This window comes from Pangasianodon hypophthalmus, chromosome 22 (assembly GCF_027358585.1).
Source record: "Pangasianodon hypophthalmus isolate fPanHyp1 chromosome 22, fPanHyp1.pri, whole genome shotgun sequence".
NCBI classification, from domain to species: Eukaryota; Metazoa; Chordata; class Actinopteri; order Siluriformes; family Pangasiidae; genus Pangasianodon; species Pangasianodon hypophthalmus.
Window position 1 is genome coordinate 13309123 of NC_069731.1, and position 21248 is coordinate 13330370.

The 21248-nt window shown below is 38.5% G+C and overlaps 1 protein-coding gene across 1 annotated transcript; it reads right to left on the reverse strand.

The window, feature by feature from the left end:
• Positions 1–231: 231 nt before the first annotated feature.
• ezh2 (enhancer of zeste 2 polycomb repressive complex 2 subunit) lies at positions 232–17690 on the reverse strand. Its single transcript, XM_026938282.3, has 20 exons — positions 17309–17690; positions 14844–14967; positions 14176–14304; positions 13964–14083; positions 13774–13894; positions 12801–12974; positions 12267–12369; positions 11487–11650; positions 11301–11398; positions 10250–10487; positions 9680–9846; positions 9466–9560; positions 9326–9366; positions 8629–8754; positions 8094–8272; positions 7742–7837; positions 5886–5967; positions 5720–5800; positions 5053–5137; positions 232–3949 (listed from the first exon to the last, which is right to left on the reverse strand). Exons 2-20 carry the CDS (start codon positions 14958–14960, stop codon positions 3889–3891), a joined length of 2277 nt encoding a protein of 758 aa, XP_026794083.2. The 5' UTR covers positions 14961–14967; positions 17309–17690; the 3' UTR covers positions 232–3888.
• Between the last annotated feature and the right edge of the window lie 3558 nt (positions 17691–21248).

The window sequence follows — 21248 nt, forward strand, 5'->3', positions numbered from 1 at the left end:
TTAACCACACAATAGCACTCTGTTCTATACACTGTGTCCATTTTACATCTCTTGTTGAGGACACAATACATTCAGTGCAGACTTGCTGAAATATTAGGACACTGAAAAAAAAGAATATGGCAGATAATAATAATTAATAATAATAATACAGAGGTATTTCATGTGTGTGCATCACACAATTCAGAGAAATGTGTGCTGCTAATAAAATAATGTGATGAATATAGCAGGCGATTTGAGCTTATTTTAGTTTTCTTTATTACTTTCAACAATATTATCTGTAAACATTACAAATCAGCACCTTGTACAATCAGAGGCAGAGAGAAACAGAGTGGTCACAAACCCTCAGGGAAAGAAAAACGACTGAAAGACTGAATGTCTCAGGAGAAACATGCTGGTGAGGAGCTATCAAACTCGCACTGAGAAAACCATCAGAATTTTACTTGGCAAATCACAGCAAAGTTTTTAATAAATTACAGAAAAGCCAAACCTGCTTTCAGAGTCTGCGAATATAAATAGCGACAGTTAAAGATCTTCACATGAAGGTGATTTGAAGCTGATCTTATTGCTATGGTTTTATCACAACTTCTAATATACAGCTGGACTGCATTTCATGGGTCATCCAACATGTTTGGACATGTTTTAGCTGGAAAATTCCTGCACCTATGGTGTGGTATTTAAGTACCTATTTTTTTTTTTTTTTTTTTATTTATTTATACAGAACCACCATACAGCGTTGACATCACACCATTGGATTAGCACCATTCACCTTTCATTCTCCAAAAAAGTTTCCAGTAACCCTTAACATTAAGGGTTGCATAATAATCATTAATCACTTATTACACTGTTACATTATTAATTACCATCACTGATCTAGTCCAGAGGGTTTCCAACGTTTTGGAGGCAGGGACATTATTAAAATGTGTACAATAATATTCTGCCTATTTATTAGAGGCATAGAGCTTTTTATTCCTCAGCTTCCTACTGAATAGCACATTAGGTTCAAGTTGATATTATTTATAGGACTTCTTTTGCTTTTGAATTACTGAGGTTTAAACTAAACCCATTCAATTAAAGTGTCCAGTCAAACAGGCTAATAAAAGCTTCATAATAAATATAAGAACTTTCATAATGGTAGGTTGTCATTTCCAACACTAAAAAAAAAAAAAAAAAATCACAGACCCCCTGGCTATGCATCTCAGACCGCACTGACAACCTGTATGCTAGTCACTGTTACTACATCTCAGTACAAGCAGTAGATTAAGTATTTACCAATGAAACTAAGAGGGCTATTCCATCAGTTAACAGTGACTTCGTAGCTCATTGCTAAATTTTTAATCTATTACTTTAAATTCCCTAACGTGATATTGAAATTTTCCTCACATCTCAGCAGCTATAAAAAAAAATATCTGAGCAGAGAAGCAAATGCTAGTGCTAGTCATGCCCTAATGCACAGAGAGAAAAAGAACAAATGATATAAACCACTAGCATTCAAACCATCAGGACAAAGAAGTGTCTCTTGCACTGCCTTAGCATTCAGCCATTCTAGCCTAGGCATGTGGTCTGGAGGAAACACTGAAAGGGGGTTGACTAGAGCTTTAAAGAAAAGGTGAACAAGACATCAGTTATATATAAAGTCGATGATTTAAGAGTATAATAAATCATTAATCCATGCTCAAACATAGCAGCCAATTTCTTTGAGAAAAAAAAAAAATACACTGAATTATTAGGAAAAGGTTGTTGAGAATAATCGAGCATGTTATCGACTGACTTGTGCTCTTGATTATGTGATAATAATAATAATAATAATAATAATAATAATAATAATAAACACTGTGCCAGTACATATTGGATGACCCAATATTTAACGACAGGAAGACCTTACTGACTGTCCAAACTTTTCCTACCTACAGTGATGGTCTGGCAAAAAGCTGCTCAAAGATGTAGAGATTTCTAAAATAACAAAAACAAACACTGAAAAGTTCCCTGATTCTGATTTCTACTCCATTTGAAATCTTTGTTCATGCATACAACAAACTCAATACACAATCACCAACATTTTAGGACACCTAAACAATTCAGTGTAATTTCAAGGCACCGCAAGTTAGATACTGTATCTATTCATGTTTTTGTCCTTTTTTTTTTTTTTTTTTTTTTTTTTTAAATACTTACTTTTTTTCATTTATTTTACAGAAACTGGATGCATTGGCACTCCAGAAAGTACATGATACCTCTGCAGATGCTTGTGATGACAGACAAGCAGAGAAAGTGACTTTGGTTTTCATATGGATCAAAAACACCTCAACTTGATGAAGACTGTTGTAGCATAGTGAGACTCCGGTTTATTAGGCAGGGCTGATTTATACTGATACATCAAGATGCACATAAGCATATGTGTGAAAGGGTTTATGGGTAATGTGTAGTTTGAAAATGCTGACTACTCGTTGTGTGAATCTGCAGTGCTGGGAGTCAGGAACAGGAAGTGTATCTAGTAGCACTGAGACAAGACTCAAACCAGAAGCAAAGCAGAGCAGTTCGAGGTCGGGTTAACGCGAGGCGTACAACGTTAAACGCACTTGCACCACAATGCTGTTGCATTCTCGAATCTGACTGGTCAGAAGTGGGTTGATTAAATTTCTATAACAGCAGTTCCCAGAGCAGTACCAGCTGTAATTCAAATCAGAGGTATATAATTATGCACTTGTTCTAATACATCATTTCTCTAGTAATGACTCATTAACAGGGACATGCATGGTGATCTCTCCACAAGATAATAATAAACAGATTATTAGTCATAATAATTTACTGTTGATGCATAATCTTTAATATGGTGAAGTTTTCTGTAAGGAGACATTAATGTAACATTTAAGGAAGGGTGTCTCACGTGCCAGCACTTTGTGACAGTCAGTAGGTGTTTTTTTGGGAAAGTCTTCAGTACAGAGGACTTTACACTTTCCGGTTTCTCGGTAACGACTAGCTGTGATTTTGTCTTATTACTTTAACAGGCTGGCAATGGTACTACTGTTTATAGCTGCTGTAACATAATTGATAACAGGAACTAACTTATGTGGTTCCACAACAATTGACAAATAACATGTAAATATAAAAGATTAAATGTACAACGTGCTGCAAATCAATTAAAAATGTTAATTGCTAGCAAACTGCAGTGGTATTAGAGGAATAAAACACTCTGGGATATGCTATTATTGGAAAATAATCAACTCCAGAGTAGTAACAGTAAATCCTCTTTATGTCATGCAGCATTACACCACCCCAGTGTTGATTATTTCCTATAACAGCACCTCTCCAAGTGTTGTATATCCTACTTACATGACCATCGACAAATTATTACAAAATAAGATCTGTAACAGTGAATGGGGTTTTTTTTGGACATGCACCACTGACCGTGGGTGCACACGCTCAAATGTTTGCAGTTTTGCAAACCCAGTATAAATCAGCCCATATACAGATCTAGTACCTAATAAACTGGTGCTGAACCTGTGGTTTATTGTCAGTTTGGTCCAAAGGTTGAAAGACATCAACTGCTTGCAATTTACATTAAAAAAAAAAAATTAAAAAAAAAAAAACCTATAATAAAAAGTTCGGAACGCTGGAAAAACAAACAGCCCATTAGACAGTGACGGATCTCTACTAAACTTGAAGCTGTAAACAAGTGAATATTCAAGTTACTGTCAAAAAGTGAATTCCCAGAGTAAGCCTGTTGGTCATGAAAAATAATGACAGAAAAGACTGAAGTGTAAAAAGTACTAGAAATATCCAAGTAGGCAGATCACCTTGTCCTATAAAAAACAGTATTGAAACGTATTGAAACGGCATGTGGAGAGAAAATTCCTGAAGAGTGTAAGGCATTTGTTCCAGAGGTAGACCGATTCATGGAATTTCCATTTCACGTTCGATGCCCACGTACTTGAGAGCATCGGCTTGACTGTATCTAAAAGAAAGAAGAAGGGAAAAAAAAAAAAAAACATGCAGTGTAAAATAATGTATAAGCTGAGAATGAACAACATAAATATATTGCATTTTTTTCCCCCCATAAAAAGATTTGTTTATGTAGTGTGGTGAGACATTCCATATGCAGGTTTTCACATAAAAGTTTTCTTTCATTGCTTTAAAAGTTAAGAGTCACCGTCATTAGCTTGTGCATGTATTACCAGCATTACTTGAAGAATCGTTAGCCAAGTTACCCAAGTAAATTTCTCTGCAAACATTAGCTAGCTGTATTAGCTTGTTGGATTAGCCTATTCAGAGAAGGTTTTTTTAGTTAATGCCTATTGGATGCTACACAAGTTCAAAACCTCAGAACTACTGTACCATTTAATACACAAATTTTCAACAGTATTTTGCTGTTTTACGAACGTTGAAGTGCACACTACACAAGCAATCGCACATGAGGCTCACATGCTACACAAACTTTTACTTAGAGAGATTCCTCTCTAATTTTAGAAGCACATCTGAAATCCAAATCCTGCATTCTCATGCAAATAAACTTGTGGGCTCTCTACCATGAGACTTCGTCAAGAGTAACTTGTTATGATGGTTGTTTCTGCAACATTTTCTGAAGAAATAAGAAAACAAAGAGAAATAACAAAAATGTGGAAGGAAGATTGGTTGGTTGCATTTAGGCAGCAAGGACTGTCTGTTCTGCAAAGAGAACTGGAGGTATAGTAAATAGAAATGTTGCTCTTTTGTACTGTTCGTCATCACGAATCATGTGGTGGTCGTTTATATTTCTGCTGTTCCTAATAAACCGTTTGGGCATGACATGCTAAATAATTTCTTATAGAAGCATTGTTATTGTGCTATATGTAGTGTGCATTCAGCATAAGCAGGCAAGGCAGCGCCGTTATATATAAAAGTTCTAATATGTAGATCTATCATTTTAGTGGCACCAGAAATACTCGTTTGGAACATGTGAACAGCTTCCTGCTGAGTGATCACAGAGAGTGTGATAATCATTTTAAGTATCCACGATAGCTGATTGGGACAAGAAAAAAAAAAGCGTAAAGAAAAAAGTCAAAGCTGGCCAACACTTACCTGTAGTCAAAGAAAAGCTCCTCCCCGGTTTGTATGGCTCTCTTGGCAAAAATGCCTATTCGGTGATCCCCATTAACCATCATAACTAAAAAGTAAAAGGGGGAAAAAAAAAAAAACAATGAGGCTAGATCAGCTTTACTGTTTACCATCAAAGAAACAGCCAAGACATGCCTGATGTCTTACTTTTGGTGCTTTAATTTCACAAGCACATAGCATTGTGCAAACTGCATGTCTAAATCAGCACACACTAGCCTTTAAAACATTTGGCTCAGTATTTTGTACACAAATGGTTCCATAATCAAATTGAAATCATATCATCCACCTCATCCATCACACTCTACCCAAGTCTCAGGCTCATGCAGAATAATCCATTTATTAGCTTCATTAACCTTGGAGCTCCGGCACAAAACTAAAGAAACAAACTTCCGACTCCATTTGTCTTACACAGCTCTGAAGCCTACCCCAGTGGAAACCCTGAAGGGGGTGCCGGCCTGCAGAGGCGGGATTCTAACCCCCAACCCTGGAGGTGCAAGGCAAACATGCTAATCACTAAGCCACCCTGCCCCCCTCACCAAACATACCGTGGTTGATTGACATTCGGTGTAATGGGAAGACTGTGTACATTTTAATTTTAGCTAAACTGCACCCAAAGTTTCAGATACCTCACCTTTTGCATAGCAGTTGGGGTTGACAGAATGATTGGCAAACCTGATCTTGTTGCCTTTCCTCGTCGCATCAACAACAAAATCTGCAGGAAAAACCCAAAACTTATGTTAAACAAATAATGCACAAGAGCACAGACCTGTAACATGAGAGCAGAGAAATAGACTCACCATTGTTAAGGTTGAACAAGAAACTACACATGTATTTGTCATAGACCTTTCCTCTGCGGTCAGCCTCATCCTGGGAGATGATCTACAGGAAACAGAAATACAGAAATAAGTAGAAATAATGGGGAAAAAAAATACTCACCACTTGAACATGGAGCTTATTTAGACTGTTGTCAGGGCCAGCTCAAACACCACAGCGTTACAGAAATCAGGTTTGTAATAAAGAACCCGAACCACATCAAGTAGCTGAGCTATGGGATTAGAGTGAGTTGAGAAAGATGGCACTGTTTACATTTTCCTCCATTTTATTTCATTTCATTGCTGAACACTGTACTTCAAACGCAGGCTACAGTAACTATGCAAATGTAGTGAAGCCACTGCAAAACTAATTCCTGTTACATTCTTGGTGCTTATTGTTTTCCAGCATTTGACCCCACAGCAATCTTCTTTGTCAGTCTATTAACTAATAGTGTTTGGTCGTGTGTTTTAGCTTGCCGTTGTTCTACGCTAATGACCTCATCTGTGCCAGTGAATGTATATAAGAGTGGGCAGCATGGTGCCATTTATTCCCTCCGTACAGTTTTGAAGCCTTTTTTGGCCAAATTGAAAGTTACTATCTTGACTGAGTTTGCACAGTAGGTCAAAAGTGGAGTAGAGAGCCTGGAGCCAGAGTATGCGCAGTAGATACTGACAGTCAGACAGTACATCTGTCTCTCGCCCGCCCATATAGGTCATGGACATGTTGGTTTGAGAGCTAAAATAGTGCCTCAAACGATATCTCAAAGAGGCAAGTACAGCGTTACTAATTAATATGTAAAATGCTCAGTTGTAGTTATATAATTTGTGCAAGTATATTAACTTTAGCTTTGTCAGGAAAAGATTTTAGAGTCAATTCTGACTTAGATACTATTTGCTTGCTAGCTAGCTAACACTGGCTACTCCATTACATTTATCATGAATGCAAGTATAAGTAGTTAATGTAAGGTCCCACCTGAAAATATACTGGTACAGAGGAGTCAAAATTTACACTACCACTTTTTCACCTAGCTCTGATACCATCAGTAAGTTACATATTTGAATGGGGAAGTGTGCTGTTATGCGTCTCTCGTTCTGTTGGTGGAGTTCTTTAAAAAATAAAAAAATAAAAATAAAATAAAAAACAGGAGTGACTGGCTAACCTTACCAAGCCACTGAGTGTTAGCCAAAGTCATACAGTCAATAACGAAATCTAGCTAGTGCTGGCTGCCTTTGTGTCTTCCTTCACTTCATTCACTCACATTGGTTTGCTAGTTATAATATGTGCAACATACCAGAAAAACTGCAAAGAACGGTTTTCAACAGAACAAGACATGGCTTTACTACGTAACTGTCAACAGCTTCAGATGCATGTTGGAAAGTGCGTGCATTTCATCAGCCATGCCCTTTTATTTATCGCCAAATAACTTCTATAAAACACATCTCTTGTAAACAAAAATAATGGGAGCGATATCAAGGTCAGCTGAACTTCTCAGAACACCATTACCAAAAATAACTTGCGGAAATGTAACTTAAAATCTAAGTTTGGCTCATGTTCCATTCATTAACATGGGAATGGGTGGGGTTAAAAATTGTACTGGAGCCGGCCACTATATGGCCGACATCCACCCATATATACGGTCATTGATCTGCACACATACGCCCACACCGCTACAGCACAAGAATCACAAGAGAGTACATCTTAATGGACGAGCAGCTCTGTTCATCCAGGATCAAGCCGTTCTTTTATTGTAACGCTCCATGATGTGCCCATCACTGTTAAGGTTAAAACATAAAACCATTGCAAATGTCCAACAGTAGAGCTTGATTTTAAAAGCGCTCACCTCTCCACAGTATTCCGAGATGAACTCATTCTTCTGAACCGGCTCTTTGATGAAGATGCCCCATCCTGCCACATCAGATGGTGCCAACAGTAAGTGCTGAACACAAACAGGATTGAAGGAGAGAAATCTATTATAAACAATGTGATTCATGATAATCACATAATCTTGTGTCATGATAATCACATAATCTTGATAATCTTGTTTATATCGTGGTTTTCAATCACTCAGAAACATAATAAATATAGCCATGAAGGACATGTGATATGTTGTCCTGTGCATTTTGAGGTTACGGGGGTGTATAAGTAGAGTACAAATATATTCATTTATTATTATTCATTTAACATCTTTGCACCTTCTTGGCTCCTCTTTGAATGCTGCAGTTCTTGCATGAGACATTTTTGCTGTCCCAGTGATCAGCAGCTCCGCAGGTGAGACAGAGGTCGGGGTCGCACTCACGCACGGCCAGGTAACACGGACACTGCTTTGTGTTACACTGAGCCTTGCAGCGGCAGCCTGGGAAACGGTTCTGGCCTGTGCATTTAAAACAAAAAAACTTTTCAGAATTAATGTTATGCTACATTGGTATATTTAATTGTAACCAGAAACATTTAGTAGAGCAGCATGTGTTAGAATATGCTACCAGATGTTGAGAAAAGGGTGGTATGTTTTTAAAAGGGAAAAAAAAATGTAAACAGTTTCCCACAAGTCTGCTTTAAACAGCATTAAAGCAATTTCCCCAAACAAATAATTGTAGGCATGTGTGGCAGGTTTATAAGGTGTTTATTATTGACATCTATAAAATGGAAAGTTGTAAATAGACGCCATAATATATTTAAAACCAGATTTGGCTTTAGGTCTTGATAAACCATGCATGTGTCTATACTCACACTCTGAGCTGCACTGGCAGAACTTCTCACAGAAATTTTGAGCAGTGACACATGGGCAGGAGCTGTCACATGGTTGCCTCGGGTGGTCACATGGCTGGTAGTTGTAGACGTGATTGGAGGAGCCATCTGTGAGGAGAACAAGATTAAAATCTTATCCAACATACTGATCCATCATTTCTGTTTCTGGTACCTTTGACTAATCAATTAGCTAAAACCCTGCTTGAAAGTAATTAATCAGAACTTGACTGATTGATACTAGGTTGGTTGTTCAACCAGTCAGAATCTGCATCATCGTTGGTATTTACAATCCAGCTGCACTGATTCATTAAACTGTGTATCAAGTAGAAGCTGTGTGTGAATAAAGCCTATTGAATGAGACATGGCATCTGATTATCTTAGCAAAGGAGGTGTGGCTTCCCACACTGAATCACTTTGTACTGTAATGAAACAGCTCTATATCATACTGGATTAAATAGTTGCCTGCTTAGCAGCCTGCAGTTTGAATATGTGATTAATATAATGGATGAAAGGTTCACAGAATTGGAAGGATAGACAGACACCACTGTAACACAGTACAAACAGTGCAAAGTTTCTGAAAAACCGTAAATCAAATCTCGTGCTATATTATGGCTAACAGAAAGCTCCATCAACTCCAATCCACAAAACAGTTCCATCAAAAACAATGACCAATACAAACCTTTCTTTAGTTGAATTTTTCGACAGTGTGTGGCCCACAACCTATAACAGAGACAGAAACTCTTACTTTCAGTTGAAATACTACAGGTGAACCAAAATGAACAAAAGGATGCAAAAGCAAGCATCCTCTTACGAACATGCCTGTGTTTCCTCTTCTTCTTTCTTGGAGGTGTGTCTTCATCTTCAGCAGGCGCACGTGCAATGATGCTGGATTCCTTTACCCTGAATTCATATACCTAGCAAATAAATTTACAAAAAAATTATATTATTATAATTATAAAATTATAATATAGACTGTGTCTAGGTGATTCTTTAAAATAAGAGACTTCGGAAATCACTGTACTGTCATACAAACCTGTCTGCAGGTCTTGGAGCCAATGAGGCGAGCGATGGCACAGAAGTTGTCGTAGTAAGTGCCAATGAGTACACGGAAAAGGGAGGCCTCCGCTCCGCTCCAGTCCACGTTCTCGGGAGGATCAGGGATCTTCAATTTCACTGGAGTCTGGCAGCGGGAATTCGCCTCTGCACACAGACCGAAATAAAAACTTACACAAGTCGCATAGATAGACCAAGCTTTGGGAAACATGTGCATTAACATGTCTGCTGCTACACCTGGTGCTGAACTGTGATTGCGTGTCTGCCGCTTTAACGCAACAGACAGATTTCATTTCATTCAAAGCATAAGTGCTTTAAGTCTAATGAAATGTGCAAAACAAATTCTAAGCTATGAAACCTTTAGCTTTAGGGTTCAAAGAGTTAATGCCTTTACAGTAATTCCAGTAGTAGTTTAAGAAATAATAGCAAATCCCAAATATCTTTACTAATATCTATATGCTACGATATCTGATCCTCATGCCTTTTAAACATATTTGTATTCTGATGTATTAGAAGGGGAGTGTACTCAGTATATTCCCTCTTCCCCTACCTGAAGAGCTAGTGGTCTCGTCCTTCTTGTCCTCATCGTCTTTATCATTGCTGTCGTTGGTGTCTGTCCCTCCCTCTCGGTCGCTGTCCGTGTCTTTAGTCTCTGTGTTCACGGTTGGCGTACTTGGCCTGCTGTTGCTGTTGGCAATTCTGCCTCTGCGTCTGGCTGTTGATCGCTTCAGCGGCGTTTTTGCTCGCTCAGCCACCACACCAGCTGCATACTCCTTCACCATGCCATCCTGATGTGCATTTCCGTTTTGTTGAGAATGTTACGTATATTTTTATGTCCAAAAAATAAAAATGGAGACATCCATGAACAATTCATATGTATGGCCCTAGTTTGTTCCATGTTATTTTCCCCAATTTTCAATCACATTTTTTTTTTAATTAATTTTTCTGTCATGTGATTTCAAAGTGAGATCCATGAAGTATAGCTAGGGGGTCCAAATTTTTTTCCCATTACAATCACAACCTGTCAAAGTTAGAACATCAAACTTATTATATTTATATAAAAAATAATAATTATTATAATGTTTGGTCACTTGACTGAATGGGTTTAATCCTTAATAATTCAAAACAAGTAGCCTATTAAATAATGTCTACTTAAATCTAATGACAGTTCATATAAAAATGTGTTCACTGAGATTAAGGTTCAGGAATAAATCACCAAAATATTACTGGATAATATGATAAATAATGAGTAATATTTAAACATCTAAATTATTAAACGAAATCTGTACTGAGGGGGTCCATGAAATTTTCTTATAGTCAAATGGGTCCCTGGCTGCAAAAAGGTTTAGAGACCTTGGTCTAACATACCTAACTCGATCAATTCTGAACTATTATGGATCTGATGTTTTACTCTGCCATTTTTTTGTCAGTTCTTGCATATAGTACAATACTTTATATACCATTTATTAAAAATGTGGCTTAGCATTCCAACAAGTGTTGATATTACACTTCAGGTAGTAAGAGGCAAAACCATGTGAGCATATAAAGATATGATAACTAAAGTGACATATTTATTGTGATACACACCAAATTTTCCTTACCTGAATCAGATACATGTAGCAATCAAGGCCACATGGCTTGCTGTCCACCATATTCTCCAAGTTCTTGCGTTTGTATGTGTTTGGAGTTGCATGAAAAGCTGTATGGAGAAGCACAAACATCCACATCACATACTCTTTCTTCGTTCTCTCATTGAGACAGTGTGTGGGAACAGAGCTGAGACTCACGGTGAAGGAAGCAGTCATATTTGAAGCAGCGCCTACAGAAGAGTGTGTGGAAGGAGTGCAGGCTCTGCTCCCTCTGGACTGATTTGGCGTTTGGACCGTCAATGTTGGGCGTGCACTCAGGAGGAAGGGTACCTGGGAGCTGCTGCTCAGTCAGCTCCTTATACCTGCGCACAGTTTAAAGGGCAAAGCTTTACTGTTTGTCATTATGTACCATCACATATTTCACCTCTTCATGCTTGTCCGAGGAGTAAGGGCTTATATGTGGGGAAAAAAAACATTCAGGATGCAAAATCAGGAAACTAAAATCTTCCAAAAATATTAATTGAAATCTGTGAGATGTTGCTTTAAAACATTGTTTTCTTTGCAGTCCCTGATCCAATCACATTGTGCCAAGTATTCAGTGTTCTCGATTGTTTATTTGGTTGTGTGTGTTAGGCCTTCGGAGTATGCAAAAAATGTGTACTATCTGGACCAGTTTGGGGAAACACTATTTTAAAATTAAGCACTCACGTACATTTAAGTACTTAACAAGTTGCTTGTTTTAGACTTATAGCTTTGTTTCTGCTGATGATATTGAGATTAAGAAATTGAGAATGATATCAGTAAAGCCATTCTGAACTAAAACTATAGGCATTAAAATCAGTCTTCAGAATTTTTAGCACATTAAAATCTTTACATAAAGTATAAAGATGTTTATATTGAACCACTTTATACTGAATTAATGTGAAATATTTATGCAGCGTGAACAAAACTCTGCAGTGCTTTTGCTTGATGACTTACTTTTCTTTGAGCTCTTCTGGTGATCCTTTATCAGGAAACATAGAGGAGATGGCATCAAAGATTTTATCAGATGGGAACTTTTTTGAAAAGTCACTGCTTCGACCTATGACAGCAATAACACCACACCATATGTTTAGGAGCATAAGACAATTTAGAGAGTAAAAACAGCATAAACAGTATGAGTATAAGGAAGCTGCACCTAAACTCTGTTTGTAGTGCCTCTAAAAACCAGCACCACCTATTGGGGTAGTTTTGTTTAGTGATTGTCCTTTTAAGTGTTTAGTGTTGCTGTAATTCAGCACTACATTTCCTGAACTGAAGCCATTGCTACAAGCCTGGTCTTAATCACTGTCAAGCAGGAAAAATATGTACCTTTCTATAGCATGTGTCTAACTGCAGAAATAGCATGAACAAATATAACACGGATGTTGCGTCATTGGTATACCCCAATATATTTGACTAACATTTGAAAAACTGAAACAAAATCAAAGCTCTTAACACGAAGTCATATGAAAAAAAATCATCTACTCTTACTCTCAGAGTTAAGAAGCTGGTCCTTGCGAGAATCTTCAGCAATGTCCTTTGCATCACAGTTGTCTAGTTTGTAATCGTGCTGGTCCTCTTCTTCGTCATCATCGTCATTGTCATTGTACTGATTGAGAGCGTTCACCAACTCCACAAAGATCTCGTCATTTATAAAGCCACATTCTGTTATATAAAAAAAAAAAGACCATAAATATTTGAGATTACAATATGCATAATTCTGGCAACTGAAATTTTGAAATCTGAGTGTTACAGCAGCAATGTTTACCTGCATCCTAATGACCCAAAATAATTTTACTGATTACTCAATCACATAAAAACCCTTTAGTTTTAGAGTGAAGGCCAATTTGAATTACATCTCTATCCAAACAAGAGACAGAAGACCTGTTTAATAAGGCAATAAAATGTAAGTATGATCACAGCGTGAACCTTTGAATTACATTATTTTTAATGTTTCCTGTATAGAAATCAACTGCAACGAAAAGTAAAGTAAAATCGCTGTACATTTAGTGGCTATAAAAATAACTAGCACTGCGGTTGAATTCTCAAATCTTATTAGCGTAGTGTGCTCTGGTATAAGAGTAATAAAACACTTCAGGACATGCTGTTACAGGAAAATAATCAATATCAGGGTGCTTAAGCAGCATTGCATGATGTTTACTGCATTCGTCTTCAGTAAATGCTTTACCTTGGATGAGGTCACTCTGGTTTGAATAACTAATTTGTTTATACTTTGGTAAATAGAACAAACTAAGCTGATTAGAAAATATTGTGGGCAGATACAAACAAAAATATCTGCAATACAGGTGCTTTCACGTAAAAGTGTTCCACACCAGTATTACAGTACAGACAAAATTCATACCTTGGGAAAAATTACATCCTGTATACCAGATCAACTCGCCTTACCACCAACTACTACGCTTAACAAGAAGAATATTACTTGGGAGAGATCCTTGACACAAACCTCGATCTCCATGAACTTTGCCATCGTAGTTTTTAATAAGCTCTTCTATAAAAGTGCCGTCCTGGTCCAGGATCTCGTCTCCCATATAAGGGATGTTGTGCAAAACCGTCTCATCTTCAACCTACAATACAGTACCTTGATTAGGTCACAGAAGGTCTACAGTAAATTTGCTAATTATTATGTACTTTACCATAAAATTTTGTTGGAGCGGTGACCAGGAATACATCACAGGCACAGAAGCTACAGCGTTCAGGGTTTTAAGAGGAATGACTTGTCTGGAGAACTCCGTAAAGCCACTATCTACTGTGCACTGAAAAACAGGAGTCGTGTAGAATTTTAAACGCTGCAATCTCGCAATGTTACGTTTGAATTCGTTTGCTGAAAGAGAAGCTGAGCGCTAACCTCTCTCGTTCCACGTAATGAGCTCACGGGGGTCATGATGTGCACTGGCTGAATCCGCCGCAGTTTCCACTCCTGATTGAGGATGTCAGTGCGCTCTATAATCTTCTGTCTGTTGGAGTTGAACATGCTCTGTAGAGGTGGACAAAAGGCAAAAGGCCCTGTTTCAGCACTGTTCCGTCATTACCTACGTTCATCACCCTGAACACCAGCCATGAATATAGAATGACTCATATTGCTTTACGTTCACGATGAATAAAAATGCATTTTGAAGGTCTGGGTTGTCACCTTTCACTTTCTGAGTCCAGCTTGAATTTTAAAACACAAATCACAAACTAAACAGTTTCCAGGTGAGTTTTTTGGGGGGTATTTTAATTATAATTTTTGTCACATTTACTATGCTATTCGGCCACTTACACATACATTCTGTCTGTTTAGAAGCTGTTATGCTCTCAAGAAAGAAAATTAAAAAAAAATAAAAAATTCTCAGAAAGCAACTAGGGACAGACCTCTACTCACCCCAAAGACCTCATGGGATTTTTCTGCCTTCCAGCAATATTATAAAAAGAGTAACACGCATTCCAAAATCCCCAGAGGAAAGATGTATTTCCATATACAGTTTCTAGCTATTACAGTTTATAATAGTCAGTCTATGGTAAGAGGAATCCTACCTTAACCTCATCTGCTCTTCTGAAGCGTTTCAGTTGGCGTAAGCGCATGTACTCGGACTTCACTCTCCTCCTCCAGCACACTGGGCCCTTCTCCGATTTCTTCCCAGTCAAGCCCATGGTTTCCCTACAGAAACACACACATTCGTTTAAAGAGAAATTAAACGAGAAAATCTCTGTGCAACAACAAGCTGTTCATGTCTGACCAAACATACGGGGAGCGGCGCAGGCAAGACGTGAAAGGCGCTGACTAAGTGTGAAGTAACACAGAAGAATTCACAAGTACAACATTATGGACAAGTTCATCAAGCTTAATCACCTCACACAGACTTCAGAGCAACTGTTCTGTCTGCCATGTTTTTTTTGCAATTTTAACGGAACATTCAATTGATGAACAGATTCTGGAAAAAAAAGGACGTATGGTGTTTTTTTTCCTCCCAAATTTGCTCAAAATGACAGCCTTTAAAAAAAATAAAAAATAAAAAAATAATAATTTAAAAAAACGTCCCAATACTGCCTTCTACACAGGACAGTAAATTTTGGGAGCACAAACGCTGCCCACCTGTGCACTACCTACAGAGCTCCTTCCAAATGGAACAGAGAGCTGGGAATAATTTGAAATTTGCAATATTGAGCATGTTCTTTATACCACAGCATTGCTGAATTCTCAGATCTGATTAATAAAAGGTGTTGATTAATTTCCTTTACCAGCAGCTCTGACTGCAAGGCTAATGACAGGTTTATATTAATGTGCTTGTTCTGATACATGACCGTTTCTATAGCAACAACTCACTCACGAGAACTTGTATATCTCATGCTAGACATAATATAAGATAAGCAGAATAAAAGTGTCTCAGTTAAGAATTAAAGTACACGTATAATTATTATACATATTAATATATGTATAATTATTGATCAGATGCAAGTTTCTATGAGGAGAGGATTATTTAACATTCAAGAGTCTCCAGTGCCGGCTCGTTGTAACAGTTAGAAGTAAATTGGCATCTTTACATTTTTTTTTTTTTTTCAGTCTTCAGGAAGGCAGTTGTTGCATTTTGCAGTCTCTCACCATCAAGCTGTTTCTTTTTTTTTTTTTTTGGGTCTTGTTAACCTCAAGAGAACATGAGGAAATGACTGTTTACGGCTGTGATATTTGGAACTAACTTGTTTCATGGATGTGGATTATTCTCCTATAACAATACACCTTATCATGCTTTATTCCTTATTTGAGCACCAGTGCATCATGATCTTTAAAAACTTTACCTTGTTTAAACAAAAAAATAAATAATAAAAAATATTCAGATTAGAAGACATGAGACAATTAAAATTATATTGACGTGAAATTGATTCTTCAATTCTCTCTTAAATTATATTTTATGGAAGCACAAAACCAAAATTTTGTTTCCGTAAACCTGTCAAGTGATTTATTGTAGACCATGGGATCGTAAATGTTTACATGTGAACTTTTTGCCTTTAAATATGCAGATATTTGTTCTGACAGACTTAACATGAATGCATGATTTTTTTTATGGCTATACTAAGGGGAAAAAAATAAATAAAATTACGATGCATTTAAGTGCATGGAGATTCAATATAATTGCATTGGGGCACCATGAATTGTAATCAGGAAATCCACAGGGAATTTGAGGGGGGGAAAAAATGATATACCTAACCTGAAGGTGGTTTTTACCCCAATACGTGGCTGGCTGCTTTCAGACAGATAAAATTACCTGTGTTATTAGGAGCAAACTAGGAGCCAGATGGCCGTTTGCTGAAACAAAAACCTACCCAAAGGCTTTGGGGAACATCACCATGGTAAATCCTTCAACATAATGGGATAAGCTATTCACTTTGAACTCCAGGAAACGTCAAGGGCAAAAACAAATGTCACGCAAAGCAGATATGTAATGCAATTCATGTCAGTGGATATATGAAATGCAACAAAAGCGCTTTAATCAGACTTGAAGATTAGGATGCATTCTCAAATAGTGCCATTAAATAAAGAAGTCAAAGAAACAGACAAAACAAAGGAAAATGAAAGAAAAAAGTAATGCATGTGTGTATGTATATAAGTCAAAGTAATGTGGGTGGGTGTGTGTGTGTGTGTGTGTGTGTGTGTATAAAATCATTTGTGTGTGTGTGTGTGTAAAAGAATGAATTTCAAGTGTAACTAGTTCCTGAGACAGTCTGTTCCTCCTGAACGCCACACTTCAACATGAACTCCCAGGTTTCTGCAAAGTGCTGGCTGATAACCTTGCCTTTCTGAGAGCCTGTGTAGCCGGAAGTTTAATTATCACTTCAAACACAGATTATTAAGAGCTTGGCAAAACATTTGAGAGAAGCTTTTATTATGGAGGTTATTATTTTTATTGCTGACTAGCCTGTAACTACTTCAGTAAGGTTACCTGGCTAAGCTGCTTTAGCTGCTACAGCTGTAACAGCACGGCGCTTCGGTGTGTTTGTCTTACCTTCAGAAGTCCAGTCCACATGAAACACTCAGACACTCAGTGTTCAGTGTTCAGTCTTCAGAATGTAAACGAAGCCGTCGGCTGAGGATTAGCACTTAGCTAAGCTAAGCTAACTCGGCTAACTAAGCTATGAGCACTGACTTCACCTCCAATACCGGCAAGCTCGCTAAACAAAGCCAACAAAGCTCCTTTCAGCCCGGTTTCCTTTCCAAGCTCCCCGCGCTTCGAGGTCCCTCACAGTAAATTATAAAGGACAGAATTAAATTTGAAATAAAATGAAATTATCTTACAAATTTCAATATTTCCGTTGCTGTAACTATTCAAACCCGCTTTCTCTCCGCTCTCTCTATCTCCGCCCACTTTGGGGCGCTGCAGAATCAACGAGCGCCAAAACGAATTAACCAATCACAGCGTCCCACATTCAAGCTTCTTACTATCAGGCATTTTGATAGGTCAGATGCTGCATTGAAAGGGTCCAATCAGACACTGCTTTGCGTGAGGGGCCCAGAATGGGGAACATGTGGAGAAGTTCTCCTTTGTTCTTGGGTTTTTGAAAGAACACAATTTTTGTGTATAAATAAACGGACCCCTCACATGACCGGTATGACCTTATTTATTTGTTCTTTTATACTTCTCAAACGAATTGTGGCACTGAAGCGCTTTTGAGGCTTTTTTTAATCATTACGCTTATACAAATAAAATGACCGGTTTTCATTTTAAGAAATTACATTCTACGTCGCACTGTTTTCTTGGCGTGTTAATATAATTTGAAGCGCATTCTTTTCGTTTTGGGATCATAGAGCCAGTGTAAACATGTCAGTTTTTAGCCTTGTAGCCTTTAGACTCTTTGAACTTGAGTTCATCCGGTGTATTAGACTCCGCCCATTTTCCTGACGTAACGGGTACAACGGCAACGCGTGCTTACGTCATTCTGATGGCGGAAGTGGATTCCCCCTTAGTCGTTTTTCTTTTATTTAAGAATCCACAAAGCGGGTCAAATTGACCTGGTAGAGTGTGATTTTTGAAATATCTGATGAATAAAAACTTTTTTTTTGATATTCCATGCAAGCCTTAAGAAACCAGTTTCTGACCTTCATCAATGCAATTTTCATATTTCTTGGTCATAGGTTGGGAAAAAGTAAAATTTTTGTATCACTAACCTAAGACTTCATAAAGCGAGTCAAAATGACTCATACATTTCCTATGGAATTTTGACTTAATGTGGTATGTTTGTAAATAAGGTTTGTCAGTAATAATATTTCTTTCCTTAAAACCCCATGGATTACTCCAAACTCTGTTGTGACCTTTGTCACTGAGCCAAGAATTTGCCTCAGACAACAGCTGTCACATGACATCAGTTGTCATAGCAACAGTCATAACAGAATTTTAAAATCACAGCAAGCATAGATCTACACCACACTGCTCCTGAGATCCTGTCATGTAAATTCCATCCATCCATCCATCTTCTGTACTGTTTATCCTACACAGGGTCATGGGAGAGCCTGGAGCCTATCCCAGGGGACTCTGGGCACAAGGCGGGTGCCAACCCATCGCAGGGCCCAATCGTACACACATTCACACACCACAGACAATTTAGAGATGCCAATCAGCCTACATTGCATGTCTTTGGACTGGGGGAGGAAAACCAGAGTACCCGGAGGAAACCTCCAAAGCACAGGGAGAATATGCACACTCAGAAGCACACAAGGGCACACAGGGAGGAGACGGGATTTGAACCCCCAACCCTGGAGGTGCGAGGCAAACGTGCTAACCACTAAGATTTGAAACACAGATATTAATATATTATAGATAAACTAGTTAAGTAAATTATGAGAAATGGCATTTTGCCAATTCTATCAAGTTCTTTTAGCAAGTATTGCTTGTACTGAATTATCCTAATATATGAGAATGACTGAATGAATATATATATCAGTCATTCAATGATTCATCCAACCTCTTTGCCTAGATTGCTTTCATGGCTCGAGATGCCAAATATGCTCACATGTTTGAACAGATACCTGCAATGGCTTTGGAGTCAGAATTAGAGTGTTCAGGTGATGATCCAGACTACAGACCAGGTTGTGCTGGAGAGCAGGAACATCAGGATGTATCTGCATTACTCCCAGATGAAGTGACAGATGATGGCACTGAAGAGTCCTCAGGGGAGGAAATAGAGACCCAAGTCCTGTCTAGTTGGGTGAGCCGTAATGGGCTCATGTTGGAGTAGTGCACCTCCTATTCAAAACAGAACCCAACCCCACGACATCTTGACGGAACGTCCTGGACCAGCGCCAGGGCCCATCACCATGTCCCCAAAAGATGCCTAGGAGCAGTTTGTCACAAATGACATTGTTGAAGCAATTCTGATGTGTTCAAATCTTGAGGGCCGAAGGTCAGCTACAACAAGGGGAAAGCAATGGATGGACATAACGAAAAAAGAGTTCAATGCTTTTCTTGGTCTCTGTCTTTTGGCTGGAACAGAGAAGAACTGGGGTGTGTGTGTGTCCGTGAGCTGTTTTGTGTCCATTACAGAATCCAATTTATAAGGCCACTATGAGTAATCAAAGGAAGCTTTGAAGATACCACCGATGCCACCTTTGTTTTGACGACAAATGAACAAGAGCTGCCTACAGACCACATGGCACCATTTAGGTACATATGGGACCTCTTCATGGTCAACTGTCGGAAAAGTTTCATCGTTTCATCCCTAGTGACTGTGAGACAGTTGATGCACAGCTGGTACCCTTCCGAGGAAGACGCACATTTACCGAGTACATGGCAAGCAAACCCGCAAAATATGGCATCAAGATATTCTGGCTCTGTGATGCACATATTCCTTATGCCATGATAGTGTTATCTACACCGGAAGATAGCCTGGGGAGGATATCCAGAGGAACATGGGTGCCAAATATTGTCCACAGGCTGTGCACTAGTCTGAGAAACATAGGTGTGATATCTTACTTTTTTATGACACGAGTATATGGTACTCTAACTATAAAATGCAGATGAGTCAGGATTCATTTTAGTTTTCCAGTTTAATAAGATGCCAGGATGCATTCATGAATTAGAAGTGAAACTGTAAATAACAATGAATAAGCAGTAAATAATAATGAATAACAATTATACATGTAAATGTTCAGATATACATGCTGAATAAACTCAAATGTATAAACATACTGTATTGAGTAAGATTTTTTTTTTTCTCTTACTTCATCACAGGCCGGAAGGGTCCCTGAAGGACTAGTGGTTAGGCCTCGGCGTTCTCACCGCCACGGCACGGGTTCGATTCCTGGCCAGGGGACCGACCCCAGCCACTGGGGTTGCACAAGACAGTGCACCTCCAGTGCTGGTCCCAAGCCTGGATAAAATTTGGGAAGGTTGCATCAGGAAGGGCATCCGGCATAAAAACTCTGCCCAATCAAATATGCAGACCAACGATCCGCTGTGGTGACCCCTAACTGGAGCAGCCAAAAGAAGAACAACAACTTCATCACAGGCCGGAACATCTCCATGGACAACTTTTTTACAAGTGTTCCACTTGCAGAAGAGCTCCTGGAGAACAACCTAACCCTTGCGGTAAAATAAACCAGACATTTCACCAGTACTCAAGGCCTCCAAAACTCGCCATCTTTACACCACTGAATTTGGCTTCAGGGGTAGCATTACCATGGTCAGCTATGTGCAGAAGAAGGGCAAGGCAATACTTTTGTTGAGCACAATGCACCACAACAAGTCAGTGGATGACAGAGGTGCAAAGAAGAAACCAGAGGCAGTTTTGTACTACAAGGGGGTGTTGATATCATGGATCAGATGATTGGCAACTACACCTCAAAGAGACAAACAAGGAGATGGGCAATGGCTCTTATTTTACAACCTCCTATATCTGGCAGCCCTCAATGCTTACACACACTTTAAAGCCCCATGCCCGATGGTTGTTCCT

Bases quoted from the DNA above. Each gene is read 5' to 3' on its own strand.
- ezh2 (XM_026938282.3), bottom strand. From the start codon at position 14,960: ATGGGCTTGACTGGGAAGAAATCGGAGAAGGGCCCAGTGTGCTGGAGG. The intron at 13,895-13,963 runs GTAAAGTACATA...ACTGTATTGTAG, and splicing joins CGCTCCAACAAAATTTTATG to GTTGAAGATGAGACGGTTTT. The intron at 5,968-7,741 runs GTGAGCGCTTTT...TGTTTCCTGTAG, and splicing joins TCTCGGAATACTGTGGAGAG to ATCATCTCCCAGGATGAGGC.